Below are 16,418 nucleotides of genomic sequence, written 5' to 3' on the forward strand. Positions count from 1 at the left end.
GACTAACCACAACCTCAATGAAACTCCTACTCTATGCAGTCATACATTGAGCAGGGCCAGGGCATATGAGTTCTGTTTTAGTGACCGGTGGAAATCCCAACAACAAGACATTTGCTACTCATCCAGTAGATAGTGATTCTCCATTTATGGGGCGAAAATACAGTTTTCCATTAAACTTTGTAAGAGAAAAAGTACAAGATCCTTAAATGCCTTTATAATTTTATTTGTAGTTTTCACAAAATCAGAATAACAAAAGTCATAGAAAACAGTAGGTTCTTGGTTACAATAATTTGGATGGACAGAGGAATAATCATAGAAACCTGCATTATTACAAAAATGTGCTTTTAGTTTGGAATCACAACGTTTTATTAAATTTTTTTTTTTTTTTTTATACTGATGACATCGCCTCGGGATAGGTCATCAGATTTAGATTTTTTACTAATGGTGGTGGACAGAGCAAATTTCAGACCTCTTTCAAATACAACTAAATAATCCCTCTCTTTTTGCCTTGTGTTTTTTTTTTTTGCCTTCCTATTTTCCAAACTTCCAAGGATGACAAAAAAATGGATGATATCATGTATTTATATACAGTATATAGACACACCATCACCCATCAATATAAAATACACAATAGAAAGTATTCCGACATTAAATGTTGAGGAGATACAAGTTGGCCAAGCTATTTTTTTTGTTGTGATCTATTTGTGTTCATGGGAGATAAGTTGTTGCCAGAAATGTATTTCTCCCTTTTCAGAACACATGCACACTCAGACACGTATTGGGAGGTCAGGAGGAATATTCTATAATTCTAAGCTCCTAACATGTAGGTTTTTCTTTGGCTTGCTAGAGAGGCACCTACCTTATAAAATTATAACTCCCTTAGTATTTCCATAGGAAATTAGATAAAGCATTACAGCATAAACTGATGTAGACATGTAAGTAGAGTTCTCTGCAAAAGAACAAGTCTCTGTTTTACAAGACAGAAGTTAGGAACTCTAAAACCTGGTATCCACATCATAAAGTAATGTATCAGACAGTAGACAATGCATATACATGGTCATTGTACATTCAATACATTTTGCATAATACATCTTATAAAGATAAAGCCTTTCTCCACTTCTCAGACTTTTTTTTACCCCTCTCCCCTTCCCTACTAAACTTCTCAATCTGAGTTCACTGTTAGTAGAGGGATCAGATTACAAGCAGCCCATAGATGTCTATGGAGAGGGGATGGGGGAGGAGGGAGCTGAGTGAGAGAGAAGCAAAGACAGATAATACTGCACTGATCAGTAAGTACTTCTAGTCTGCTGAATGCAAAACTGATCAGTTCTGCAGTATAATGTCCTCCATGATGCTGATGTTTCTCCTCACATGAGAGATGGAGAAAAAGATCTCCTCTTCTCCGTTTACTCGATGCAGGAGACATTATAGCAAATAGCTGTATCATGGTCTCTGAGACAACTAAGAAACAGTTATAGTTTGCCGCATAGAAGTGATATTATAGTCATAAACTAAAACTAATAAAATAACTATCAATTTCTATTTTTTGTGAATTTCTAAATATACATATATATTTGCATTCAACAACTTGCGAGCGACTGATTCTGGTCTGAAATCTTCACTTGACAAAATCTCATGCCAGCAAAAGCTTTCACATAGCGTTTTGTCCATTATGTGTGGACATTTACAATCCAGCTGCAGCCGTCCAGTGTTTCGCTAATGGAAGCTGCTTGAATCCACAAGAGTGTCACATGACCACAATTCACAACATCTTTGATTTAACATTACGGAAGTGAAACAGGAAAATCTCCTGATATTCATGGCTGGAGTGCAAGATACTTTGCATTGATTTACTGTTGTACTGAACAACACAGTCAGCTAGATGTGTCAATGAAATTGTATGGGGCATTGTGGGACATGGTTGAATGTATATGTTGCATAGTAGTTGGATAAATGTATAATTTATATTTGTGTATGGAAATTGTATATATATTTACAAAACCAAATTTAAGACATGAAATTGTATTCATATCTCATTGGAAAAGTTGTGTATATGTAGTCTGACATACAGTAACACATGTTGGGGGGGCATAGATTTTAAACTGTTCCGAGAGTGGGGTTTTCCTATCCCAGGATCATTTTTTACTCTATAGATCATAACTAAGCTTCTGTACTGTGGCTCTGCAAACTACCCTGTGGCTAGAACCATCGGTTTCCAACTCCAACCACGGTTTTGAACAACTGATCGGTGTGGGGTCTGAGTGGTGGGTCAAAACAAATCTGATTCTGATGATCTATCCTGGGCAGAGGTCATCAGCAAGAAAAATTACACCACAAACCCTTCAACTTATAATGAAAGTAAAGATCAGGTCTTAGCATAAGTCTCACCATATATAACCTCCTTATCAGAGCCAAGTTGCTCCATTGGTTGGATACATGCGTCTTCATTAAGTTACTGGATGGTTATATTTATCATATTCTGAAGATGATGGTCCTCCGCAACCTTCCACAATCTCAGAAGATGATCAACATGAAATACACAAATTATATTCCCTTTATACAGAGTGGAAAAATACAGTTTTACATGTGACCAACTAATTAAATACATTAACCGTGACTGGAAATATTAAAATTTTCAGAGGATATCGGATAAGAAGAGACAAAGAACTCCCATTCCGGGGGAAGTCTGAACTTTCGAGGTGTCAGGTTCCGCTTGAGTCTGCTCTTTCTTTCTTCCTCATACTTTTCTATAAACATCTCCTCTATTTGGTCCCGGTCCATCAGTATTTCTTCCTCATCACCTTTGATACAGACTTGTCTCCTCACATCTTCGTCAATCTGCAGCAGCCTGCTGAGAGATTCGTTTTCAGCACAATTTCCGTACGGCCATTTCTCCTCTTTGTTGAGATCTTGGTATTCGGGGATGAAATTTAAATCGTAGATTGTGTTACATAATGTACACGGAGGGATTTCCTTATATTCTCCAGATTCTGTGATATATCTATAAGCACGACAGTGCACTTGTTCTGGAAATGTTATAGGAGGACCATTACCCTCACAGCACACCGCGTACGAGATCGCCTTGTCCCACACGTGCAGGGCAGAAACATCAATCATTATTTTCCTTTGGATTGTTCCCTTGCAGGATAATGAGGATCCATAGGCCCATTTGAGGACCCTTCCATCACTGGGGTCCTTAATACATGAGAAGCAAACCACAGAAGCCATCATGGTAAATTCATTCAGAGTGGATTCATTTCCTTCCTCATCATAAACCTTCCGTAGTTCTCTATTAATGGCCGCCAGTTCTTTTATGAATAAATCTGGATCTTCTGGTTTTCGTTTTTTAGTCATCTAGAAGAAAGAAAGTAAAGAAATAAACATGATTTTTTTTAGCAGAAAGAGAATTATATAAATTTTAGTCTATTATCTATTAAGACAAACCCGATAAAGTAAAATGCCCCATGACGTGGAAGCTGGTCTGGATTTAGACATCAAGCACATGACCATGTGTGCATGTGGGTCCCCAAACAGACCATGTGCGGCCTGACTGACATTGGTCAGTTGGGGTGATCACCTCTCCATGATGAGGTATGGTGCATGTTTTTCGAAGTCTATGGGGATGATTACAACTGCTGTACATGGTTGTTTGTATTAGTGGGACTTTTGGTTCCCTGCTCTCCTAGTGTTTGGTACCTCAAAATCCTACACTAAGGATTAATTTTATTACAGGGACTCCTTGCATATTGTATGACTATAATGCTTGGACTCCCACCCCTGCAACAGTATATGGCCACTAATACTGTCTGTGTTTCACAGTCCAAGCCTGTTTTTGTGTTAAGCCATTACCTGAGGATAAATACCAATTTACGGTAGTCCCCTGAAACTACCTCAAAGTAATTGTCCTTTTGATTTTCTACCTGACTTGTCATGGGGCAGTTAAAGTACTACATTAGAATTGTTTTATGAGGAATTTGACGTTCTGTATAATGAGCATCTAATACTATTGTAATTGTGAAACAAGCAGACTTACATATTCCAGGAGAATGGCGTATGGGGTGTACCGGGGAAGATGGGTGTTGTATTGAATGAAAGCTTTCCGTGCAATAATTTTAAACGTTTCAAAGTTATCAGGGAAAAATTCCTCCGGTGCAATCGGTGGGCAGTTAATATGTCCAAAGAAGAAGATGGAATGTAGGACCTGATGAGAGAGATGTATAGATAAGTGGCATAGTATACAGGCGGTCCCCTACTTAAGAACACTCGACTTACATACGACCACTAGTTACAAACAGACCTCTGGATATTGGTAATTTATTGTACTTTAGTCCTAGGCTACAATAAACAGCTGTAACAGTTATCACTGGTGTCTACAATAATCAGCTTTAACAGTTATCAGAGGTGTCTGTAATGACACTTTAATGTTAATCTTGATTCTTATGACAACCCAACATTTTTAAAATCCAATTGTCACAGAGACCAAAAAAGTTCTGGTTGGGATTACAATGATAAAATATACAGTTCCGACTTACATACAAATTCAACTTAAGAACAAACCTACAGACCCTATCTTGTATGTAACCTGGGGACTGCCTGTAGTTATATTGGACAGATATATAGGCACTCTTGCACCAGCGTATGATGCAAGCCATGCCCCCATTGTCGTGATGGATACATCAAGAGGCTTAGATGATGTATCTGGTGAGTGGCCTCTCTGCCTAGCCTAGTTCTGTGTAAAAACCTGCAAATATTCAGTGGTGAATGTTTGCAGGCTTTTATAAAGAGCGCAGGCAAAGGGGCAGGTGTACCCCGCATCGGCCGCACTTATTCACCAGTAATAACATGGACAGCCATTAGGCTGCGCTCACACACCGCATTTTTATTAGCATTTAGAAATACAATTGGGGAGGAGTTTCTCCCGATTGCAGAGGTGTTTATACCTAAACACCACAAAATATGTGGTGCTCATCTCTGATTGCAAATTAATGGAAACGCAGCGGGTAGGAGATTGCGCTTTGATAGCATTTCTGAATGCAATTCAAATTCAGCATGTAAAAGTAGCCTGTGTGTAGCTGATGGTTGCATCCCCTGGCAAAACCAGCTGATCACCAAAATGACCATCTCTAAAGATCCCCAGTAGGTTTTACGAGGGAAATCAGAATTATTGGTCCTTAACACAGGACACTGCACTGTCCGTACTACATGGACAGACCACGGTAATGTGAAACTGCCCCTACATGGCAGTCATTAATATTATAAACTTATTGAATAATTCTCAAAAGCCTTCAGCAGACACTTACTCTTTCCAAATAGTGAAAGATAACTTGCTCAGAAGTCTCTGTAACCAGGAGCAGATCCTGAAAGACACTAATGAAGACCACTCCACTTCTCACTATGTTTTTTCGGGTTTGCTCTTTGGCTTCTCTATTCTTTCTGCAAAAGACAATCCATTTTGTACATTTTAATGTTTGATTTTAATGATTTGGTCTTTGGTAATTGGACTTATAATTTAGGGTTTTATCTTTAAGATATTTCTCCCCTATCCACATGATTTGGGATAAATGTCTATACATGGTGGGGTCCGATGAGATAGACTCCCAACTATTGACAGAACAGGGAACCATAAGTACCCCTGAGATGTACTGCACAGACTGGGATTTCTGGGGTCCGTGGTCCTGTAAGAGGTCCCAGAAGAAGGTCTTGAACTATTAATTTCTATAGGACCTTCAGTGCACCTTACAGAATATCCCATACAGAAGACCCAGTCCCTATAGGGAATCTCTGACCATCACCATGAGTACTAATGGCCGGACCAGCAGTGACATTTGATATTTATTCACTTTAATGTGGATTGGGAATCAATGTTGGCAATGAGAAGCCCCCTTTAAACCTATTCAATGTCTAAAATAAAGTTCTATAATTTATACTTATGTATACAAATATCAAACTTCTTAAGATCTTTTCTTGCAGTGATGGACTTCCCAGTATACTTCACTAGGGGAACAATTGGGTCCAAGCATTGAATGCTATTGTGACCTTAAAATAATGTCCTGTTTCTATGATAGCCGACATCTCCAATCCTATTACAGTATGGACATAACGGTGACTGGAGGAGAATTGTGTGGTCTATAAGACTCCCAGACCATCTATAAGAACCCCCAGACCCATCTTCTTTCCAGTCAAAGATTGGTTCTTCACCGAAGGCAAGGATGCGTTTTGGAGTGTACTAAGTTATATTGACTATGTTGTCACTACAGAGTATGATGGCGCTATATAAATAGAGATTATTATTATTATTGTTATGTCCAGACGGCCCCACTATTTTTACAGGAAACTTACTTTTTTCTCTCCATCCGTTCAGCATCCGTAGTGCTGCTCTGTTGTAAAGGAAAACAAATCGGTCAGTCACGTCTATGGTCATGGTTTTACTATACTTAACATATCATTATATAATTATTTTATTAAGAAATAAAATAGGCAACAAATGCATGTCATGATCTACTGGAGTGTATCACGAGTTCGGTAGAGTTTGGAATGCATCTGCTGGGTAAGTGCTGTGGCCTCTTCATGGTCTACATGAACTGCAAATGTAGAGGGTTTAGCAGTTTTTCCCCCCCCTCTGGCTTACTCTGTTGTATTCAGAATTGCACTGGAATGAAATGGAGAGAACCACATGTGGCTACCTCTCCATTCACACAGAGGTAGCTCAAGGCAATAAGGGGGTTCCCTTTTCTCAAGAACCATGCAATTTCGTTAAGGCTGCAATGTGTTGCACTGTCCCACCAGAGCATCGAAGGATCCTCCGGTGGGCCCCAGCTTGAACCCAATGCTTGACGCTGGATCGCCAGGGAAAGATAACCTTGTTTGGCAACTACTAACGTCTGTTTACTAGGGATTGATGGATGATTGTCCCCAAGAATAATTTTATCTGGTGAACCCAAGGAATCCTCATAATCCTGAGAATTTCTGTACAGTAACCAAATCTATGTCTTGTAACAAGACCGGTACCAGAGTATACTATGCATTTATTGCCTGTTAACCCTAACATACATTATAAAACCGACCCTAGCTGCTGTTGAACCTCTTTTCAAAACAGAGGGCAGCCTTCTAATTAATAACATGAAAATCCTCTTGTTTTTTTGGCATTATTTTTCTTCAGGTGTCATATTTATCATAAGGAATTATTAAGGTTTTTAAGAGTTTGGCGACTTGTGACCTTGTGTTTTTTTTTGTGCCTTTACCTTTGGCCACACAGCATACACACATACATTATATATAGCGTAACATACTAAAATCACATAACTAGGTAATTATTCTGCCAGCAGGAGACACTACTTACAATGCCTTGGATGTTCTGAAGATCCATGTTGAACAAATATTAGTTCTTCCTAATAAAGAATAAACAACAATATTCAGGATAACATAAACCTTGTATTGACTCTCCCCACCAATCCATTGTCAAATCCAGATTTGGTTTCCTTCTTATTGTTGTTCAGAGTTTGTTATGGATTTTTTCCTCTGCCACTAAGTGTGGAAAAATCCACAGAAAATTGACATTCACGGCTTATATCAGTTTCAAGGTATTGTTTTTTCGGCACTGGATTTTCCAGACGCAACTCTGCACCCAAAATCCACTGCAATTACAACTTGTGTGCAAAAGATGGTAAAATATTGACACCTCTATGTAACTAGGGATGTTCTGTTGATCAACAGCGCAGCCAAATAAGTGTAGAACTATAACAGCTACAGTAGTATAACACAGGAATAAGGCGGTGCATATGTCCTACTAGTTCTGACCGGTATAGACCAGCATATAAGAACCTCTCATTTATCTTTGATTTAAGATTTAGCCTTACGCCAACCAACACTTTGTATATTTGTTTTTAGTGCCCTCCAACATCATCCATCCCATCCTCCTTCCCACTTAAAAAAAAGTTTTTGAAGTTTTAGAACTTCCTTCCAAAATTAATTTTGGAGTCACTTTTGAATGTTTTTTTTTTTTATTCCCCTGATGAATTAATCTTACCTTCAGTGTAATTTGCAAATCTTCTTTCGAGTGTAATTTTGCAAGTCTTCGTTCTAGGGTAAGTTTATAACTCTGAAAAGTGTCCGTGAGCAAGGCACTTGACAGTGAAATGGAAACTAAGCCGGAGGAAGAGAGGGAAACAGGCGGAGCTGAACCAGTCCTAACTCCGCCCACATCATAGGGGGAAGCCCATACACAATAGTGCAGGGGATTTCCATCACTCTGTAGAAGTGGAATAGATTAGTTCTAGACTTTTCCACACTGATATTTATTATTATTATGGTAGTATTAAAGCTAAAAGGCACAGCATAGGACCGCGGACAATCCTATTGCAATATATACTTTTGCATAATAACCATATAATCTGTGTGTGCTATATAAATAAAGAATTATTTATAGATTGTAAGCTCTTGCGAGCAGGATGCCATTACTATCGTTTCATCTGCAGACGTAATTGCTCTGTAATGTCTTATTTTGTCTGTGTATGTACCCCATGATCTATGGAATATGATGTTGCTTTAGAAATATTTTTTTTATTATTATTCTAGCAGCCATATTTTACTTTTGCACTAAAAACCCTAGAGAATTCTTCTTCAATGTATTCTGATTGCAGTCATGACTAGCTGAGGAGGAGTTACCCTTTAAGCGACAAACAGAGCTGGTCATGAAGGGGTTAATCTGTAGGCAGCAGAGTGTATATTGTATACAAGGAATGTATAGATGACATGTAGACTGGGTGCGGCAGAAGTTTCGTTTTTCGCAGAAATGAAACTTAGTGAGCATCCTCTACATACAGCGGCCAGCAGAGGGCGTCTTCTATATAATGGATAGAGTCTTCGTTTGAGAACAGGGCTTTACTGCCGTCACAGGTCTAACCTAATGTAAGAGGTAAAAGGAACCTTCACTCCGCATAATAGTCACTCATAGGCAGAAACTGCAATGCATAGGTCTCCAACACACCCCCCCCCCCCCCAAAAGATATACAGGCGGTCCCCTACTTAAGAACACTCGACTTACATACGACCCCTAGTTACAAACGGACCTCTGGATATTGGTAATTTATTGTACTTCAGTCCTAGGCTACAATAAACAGCTATAACAGTTATCACAGGTGTCTGCAGTGAAGCTTTATTGTTAATCCTGATTCTGATGACAACCCAACATTTTTAAAATCCAATTGTCACGGAGACCAAAAAAGTTCTGGCTGGGTTTACAATGATAAAATATACAGTTCCGACTTGCATACAAATTCAACTTAAGAACAAACCTACAGACCCTATCCTGTATGTAATCCGGGGACTGCCTGTACATATATATCAAATCTATCGCTTTTGTTTCATGTTACCAATAATAACATCACACGGTGACCACAATATAGTGAATGACTGTACTACCTACCAATCTACTTTCCAGGACCTCAAGCTTATATTCTTGAATAAGGTCCTGAAAGGTAGATTGGTAAAGGACAGATATCACATGACTCTCCACCGGCAGCCATTTTATGGACAAGAATGGCAGCTGATGAGACTGATTTATTAGCAGTGCATCACTATTAATAAATGTATATTGGTAAATATCCTGCATCCCACAACAGGATATTGCCCCCCTAACAATGGCATTACCTAGTGACCAGCAAAATGTACACCCTTTAAAGGAAATCTACCTTCAAAATGTGCCAATCTTCTTATATTTGTTATCCATAGCCTCCTTCCTTCTAAAATCAACTTTTAAAACTATGCTAATAAGCCTGAGGGGCTACCCTACTCTGTGATCTGACATCACAAGCTGTTATACTGTCTCGCCCTAGAAAGAAAAGGGAGGGCAGAAGTGCTGAAGAAGCAGAGGGAGACACTGTAACAGCCTGTAAAGCCAGATTACAGAGGGGTTTGGGTAGCCCCACGGGCTCATAAGCATAATTTTAAAAGTTAATATTAGAAGGAAGGATGGCATGGATAACAAATATAAGAAGATTACCACAGTCACGGGGCCTGGATCTATGAGTAATGTCTGACTTATCTGCCCTCCTGACAAAATTTAAATTAGGATATTTTGCTAATAAAGGCTTCTTCGGCAGGCATGTGGAGGCTTACATCCATTAATGCTCCACTGGGAGATTTTGGGAAATATGAAAATACATTTTCCAGGATAAGATAAGGAAAACTTTGCCTCTTAGCTACCTTGTAATGCAGCTCCCTTAAAGAGAACAATTTAAATTAACCCACCCAAAATAAATACTTCTAATTAAAAACCTTTGCCCTTATCCCCCATATGGCTCCTTTCAATGGCTGCAATGTTAAAAAAAAAAAATCAGTTTCCACTTCGTCCCCCATGACAGCCCACATGGAAGATGCTCTTTGACCTCTATAGGCACAGGAAGATGAGAGGTTAAAAGGCCCCTCCCGGGGGGAGACCAACTAAAGAGATGGTTAGGAGGTGCAACCTGTGTAATTATAAATTGAGTGACCAATACGAAAGATCTGTATGCATATACTGTTTAGACGGACTGGTTATGGAGGATAGATCAGCACTGATAGACCATTTAAAAACTGCTTTTAAATCAGACGTCTCTCTTCATCCGCCGGACCCCCTTCCTACACTTCCTTCTCCAAAAATACCCAGACTTGCAGAACTTGTATCTGACTCCCCTTCAGACGCCAATTCAGAGGTTCCCTCTGGTTCACATGAAGATGTTACAGGAGAAAATGTATAGGAATCTATACAGTACGTGACTCTTTAAAATTAGAAGATGTAGTACCAGAAATGTCTATTTAGGATGAATTGTTTGGAGGATTAAGGTCTAGGAAGAGGAGGGTGTTTCCCATTAACAACACTTTGAAGGAGCTGGTTAAGGACGAATTGAGTGAACCTGAAAAAAGACTTCAGTTAACCAAAGAATTGTAACCAGCTAGCCTTTGAGGATGATGAAACTAAAGTCTGGGATAATATTCCCAAGATGGACGTTCAAATGTCTTAGGTGCTAAAAATACAGATCTTCCCTTTGAAGATACAGCTCAACTTAAAAACCCAATAGACAGAAAGACTGATAGCATTCTAAAGAAGACCTGGGAGGCCTCTATGATCAGTTTAAAGTCTAACATTGCAGTCACTTCAGTTCCAAGAACACTCTTCTTTTGGCTTAACGAACTAGAAGCTCATAATAAAGTGGACACGTCAAAGGAACTGCTTCTGGAATCATTACCAGTACTGAAGTCAGCAACAGGGTTCTTAGTAGATTCCTTGGCTGAATGCCTTATGATTGCGGCAAAAGAAGGAGCCCAGTCCACTGTGGCTCAAAGATCTTTGTGGCTAAATGGTGGTCGGGAGATGTCCGCTCAAAATCCAGACCATGTAATATCCCCTTTTCAGACGACTTCGTATTTGGACTGAAAAGACAATATTGAAACAGGAAAGACGGGATCATCACATTGCTATTCTTTACTCGTATGGATCCCCAGATATTGCACCCAAAGTTATGGCTAATAACTATGCATCAAACCTATTGTACCCAAAGGGAAAATCCCTTAGAGGAGAAAAGCCAAACTGAAAAATGCATACACATATAATATTGAAAAGCTTTATTTTATACAATACATTAATACACTTGGGTAGTAGATATTGTATTCATTGCATACCGTATCAAATTTTCACATTCAAACCCCCCCCCCCCCCACTTCCCAAAAAAATTTGTTGTTACCCACCAAGTTGCCTCATTTTTTTTCATCAGCAGAATCTCTCATGAAGGGCATCAGAGGTTCCTCAGGAAGAACAAGGACAGGGGTTCTACTCCCCACTCTTCCTAGTACTCAAACCCAATGGATTTTAGACTGATCATCAATCTGAAAAAACTGAATGGATTCATCGCTTATCGAAGTTCAAAATGGAATCGGTGAGTTCAGCTACCCCACTTATCAACCTCAATTTTTTCCTTTGCACAATAGACTTAAGATGCTTACTATCATGTTCCTATACACCACGCCTCACAGAAATATCCTAAGAATGGCTATTCACTCTCCAGAGGGAAAACTAATGCACTTCCAATTTTCTGCCTTACCCTTTAGTATCTCTTCTACACCCCAAATTGTTTCAAAAATCATGATAGAAGTTGTTGCCTCCCTAAAGGGAACAAGATATAATTATAATTCCTTACTTAGACGATCTTTTGATTGTGTCAGAATCACAAGCTGCTCTCAATCTATCATCTCAACAGACTCTAAAAATTTTAAAAAGGTTAGGCTGGTTGATACATTTCGAAAAATTGGATCTAACGCATGAAAGACAGAAGAAATTCCTGGGGGGTTTTGTTGGACTCACAAAGACAAATGTCTTTTCCACTGGAGAAAAGGAACAACTTGGTGCAACAGATCTGGTTGTTTATCAAGAAGGATCAACTATCCATCCGATCGGCAATAACACTGCTAGGGCAATTAACTTTGTGTATTCAGTCCATAGCATGGGCCAAGAATCATTCCAAAACCCTACATTAATGGATTCTTGGGACAAAAATCTGCATCATCTGAATTCCAATTAAAGATTCTGCATCGGGTAAAAACATCCCCTTGGTGGAGGACCAAAATGTAAAATCTGCAGAAAGGTATTCATTGGTATTGTCAAGAGAATTTGAAGCAGTTTGGCAAGCACTAATGTCACAGCCTTTCCGTCTATACAACCATCAAATACGACAACATGAAGACGGTTTCCTACATCAAAAGACAAGAGGTACCGAGATCAGAAAAACTCCTGAATCTTTCCCCAAAAAAAATTTTATTTGGCAGAAGAAAAATGTTATCTCCTTAACAGCCACCCATCTGGAAAGGGTCAGAAGATGGACTTCTTAAGCAGGATCCACACGAATGGTGTTTGAATCAGGATGTTTTCCGTTCCTTAACTCTAAGATCGGGAGAACCCCAATGGGATCTGTTTGTAACCTGCCAAAATACCAAGTACAACCATTTCTCTTTGCTAGCAATCAGCAAGGCTTACCGAACACTGGACGCATTCGGTGTCAAAGGGGATATGGACCTGGCGTATGCTTGCCCACCAATTCCTCTGATAGCAAAGGTTCTGCAAGAGATCTTCCAGGACAGAACAAAGATCATCTTAACAGTTCCAGACTGGTCAAAAAAGAGTTGGTATCCAACTCTGAAGAAATTATCCTTAGGGGACCCAGTGGCGCCACCTCTAATAGAAGATCTGCTCCATCAGGGGCCTGTTCTGCATCCTCAGCCCACCATTCTCAGATTGTCGGCATGGATCCTGAAGGGTCATTCCTAGAATCCAAGGGACTCTCTCAAAAGGTAATCCAGACATTGAAGGCAAGTAAAAAAACGGTTAACTCTGCAATTTACCTAAAAATATGGAAAAAGTTTATATTATTCTGTAGAGATAAACCACCTAATCAAAATAAACCAAATATTTTACAGATCCTGGAATTCCTTCAATCTGGTCTGGACTTGGGTCTAAGGACAAGTACTCAAAGTACAAGTATAAGCTTCTTCGACACACCCATTGCAGATCACAGGAGGGTCAAACGCTTTATAAAAGGTTCTTCCCGACTTAGACCTCAAACTCAGTCAGCAGTACCATCCTGGGATCTGTCATTGGTTCTTAATGTCCTTATAAAGGACCCCTTTGAGTCTGCAGATATCAATATCAAACTCCTAACACTTATACATCAAGGTAACAGAATCTTGGAGGAAGGACTCAAATCTGTTTGTTTAATTTCAGGGATCCAACAAAGGCAAAAGAGCATCCAAAGCATCTATAGCAAGGTGGTTAAAACTGGCCATCTCAATATGTTATGATGTAAAACATCATAGAACGGTCTCAGGAATCCTTAAAGAGAACCCGTCCGGCAAAATAACCCTCCTAAACTAAATAGATTTTCATAAACTGCCATTAGAGAGCATTGCCTCTATCCCTTCATTGTCCCTCTACATGCCTGTAACCCTAAGCAATGAGGTCCTAAAGCTGTATGCAAATGCCCTGTGAGATGTCCAATGAAGCATTAGCATATTCAAGCTGTCCAGCTTATTCATGAGTGGGCGCCACAGCCACACCCCCAGTGCATGACTGACAGCCTGTATAATGATGTGCTTCCTGGTGCTGGCGCCCCCTACAGCCTCTGTGTGTGTATAGGAGAGATACAGCAGCTCCAGGCAGCCATGTTATAGCAGAACATGTCAGGTACTTGTGTAGCTGATGTCTGTGTCTCTGACATGTGTATAAGGAGGATGTAGCATGTCAGCAGATAAAGCACAGACACTAGCAATGCTTTTCTATACATTACACACAGACATGAGCAGGGAGAGGGAAGGGGGAACAGGGGTGACATCACTGCCTCTGACCATGTGACCAGCCTCATTTACATAATAAAGAAAAGATGATTGTACAATGATTAATGTATGAAATAACTAGATAAAGGCTGGGATGGATCCTTGTGAGCTGCTCCAGCCGGTAGAGGTGACAGGACAAGTGACACAGATCTGATGACAGGTGTCCTTTAACCCCTTCCCCCTGCAGCCCTTTTTCATTTTTGCCTTTTCATTGTTCACTCCCCACCTTCAAAACTCTAACTTTTTTATTTTCTCCTGTAAAGAGCTGTGTGACAGCTTGTTTTCTGCTTAAGAAATTGCACTTCATTGTGATGGAATAGAATATTCCGTGCTGTGTACTGGGAAGCGGGAAAAATCCAAATGCAGTGAAATTGGTGAAAAAACACATTTGCACCATTTTCTTGTGGGCTTGTATTTTTACAGATTTCAATGTGCACCGCAAATGACATGTCTACTTTATTCGTTTGGTATTTGTAAAGGTTTTATAATGTTTTCATACATTTTACAAATGTTAAAACCTGTACAAAAAATAACTAAATTATTTTGCCAGCTTCTGAAAAACCATTAATATATTTTGATAGATCGGGCATTTTCAGATGCGCGATACCTAATGTGTTTATGATTTTTATGTATATTTATATCGGTTCTAGCTAAAGCGATTTGAATTTTTAGTTTTTTTTTAAATTATAATTTATTTATTTTTTTACTATTTTTCAGACCCCCTAGGGTACTTTAACCCTAGGTTGTCTGATCCTACCATTTACTGACATACTACTTCAGAAAAACCGAGGCTATCATGGTGACGGATTGCCGCTCCCCGATGACGGGATTGGCATAACTCATTTAGTCATCTAGGTTTGGCATTAAAGAGGACCTGTCACCCAAATCGATAGTAGGTCTGCAATTTGACAGATGGGAGGAGCTTGTACAGTGCGGGATATTAAGGAAATTGGAAAAAATTAGAAATAATAGTGCCCATCCAATGTATGGCGTGCTGCAAGCACAGCTTAGTGGTTTCAGCTCCCGTTTTATTCTCTTGCGTTGCAGGTCGGAGAGATTTAAAAAGACGTTTATACCAGCCGCTCTCGAGCTATCAAATAACTCAATAAGGGGTAAAATAGGAATGTTTTAAAAGTGCGCCTACTGGAAATAGGTATTATTTTGCTATTTTTATAATCTATTTACGTAACTATGTATTGCATAGTCGGTGGAATCTATTTATATCTATGTGTATTAGTGTTTTTATTCTGTTTTATGATATATGTGTTCCTATGTGACCATGTTTTTATGTGAGTATATATATGTGATGTCTTGTCAATTTTATGTACTGCGGAGGTGACACTTTAAGTTCCCGTTTGGGATAATAAAGTATTATTATTATTATTATTATTATTAAATATTCGGCACTAGGAGCGTCTTACTAAAGACGCCGCAGTGTTAGAGGGATAGTGTTACTGGACACAAAGAGGGCAAAGAGCAGGGGGGGACAGAAGGCACCCTTGGTGAGTGCCACGGCCCAACTCGAAGCTCACCGATTGTTGGCCATTGAGCGCAACTGTTGCCCGTGGGTGCGCATAGATCATGGAGATCCACTTGAGAAGTATAAAATGTATCAGACGTCTCGCTGCAGTAATTGTCCTGGGAAGGACACTAGAAAGACACAAACTAATGATAAATGAGTGTAGCACCTGTGATACCATTCCCTTGTAGGGAGTCCTCACCATTATTTGCGCTTCCTGACAGGGAAGTGAGTAGAAATGAATACACTAACAAGTTCTGTCCCCTGTATAACAAAGAGTAACCATCAAGAGTTTCTACAAGTCACTAAAATTGTTTTTACTTATGCGGCTTGCGATTGTTTCTTTACCAGGAAAACACGTCATCAATCACCTTGAGGGGGACTCTCCACCCTTAACAAGAATTTGCCACGTACTCCATTCTTGTATTTCATGTTTGTCTTTCCCCAGTGTTTTTCTTAGTCTTGTATCACTTTACATCATATTGGATTAGTTGCTTAGCAGCCATGTCAACACGATTTTTATACATTAGGTTTCCAGAGA

At 39.4% G+C, this 16,418-nt stretch overlaps 1 protein-coding gene across 1 annotated transcript; it reads right to left on the reverse strand.

Moving 5' to 3' along the window:
* Positions 1-316: 316 nt before the first annotated feature.
* On the reverse strand, positions 317-8,159 carry LOC140064931 (uncharacterized). Its single transcript, XM_072112274.1, has 6 exons — positions 8,027-8,159; positions 7,340-7,388; positions 6,340-6,377; positions 5,301-5,433; positions 4,034-4,201; positions 317-3,354 (listed from the first exon to the last, which is right to left on the reverse strand). The coding sequence occupies exons 2-6, from the start codon at positions 7,364-7,366 to the stop codon at positions 2,608-2,610; spliced, it is 1,113 nt and encodes a 370-aa protein (XP_071968375.1). The 5' UTR covers positions 7,367-7,388; positions 8,027-8,159; the 3' UTR covers positions 317-2,607.
* Positions 8,160-16,418: the final 8,259 nt, after the last annotated feature.

This window comes from Engystomops pustulosus, chromosome 6 (genome assembly GCF_040894005.1).
Source record: "Engystomops pustulosus chromosome 6, aEngPut4.maternal, whole genome shotgun sequence".
Classification (NCBI taxonomy): Eukaryota; Metazoa; Chordata; class Amphibia; order Anura; family Leptodactylidae; genus Engystomops; species Engystomops pustulosus.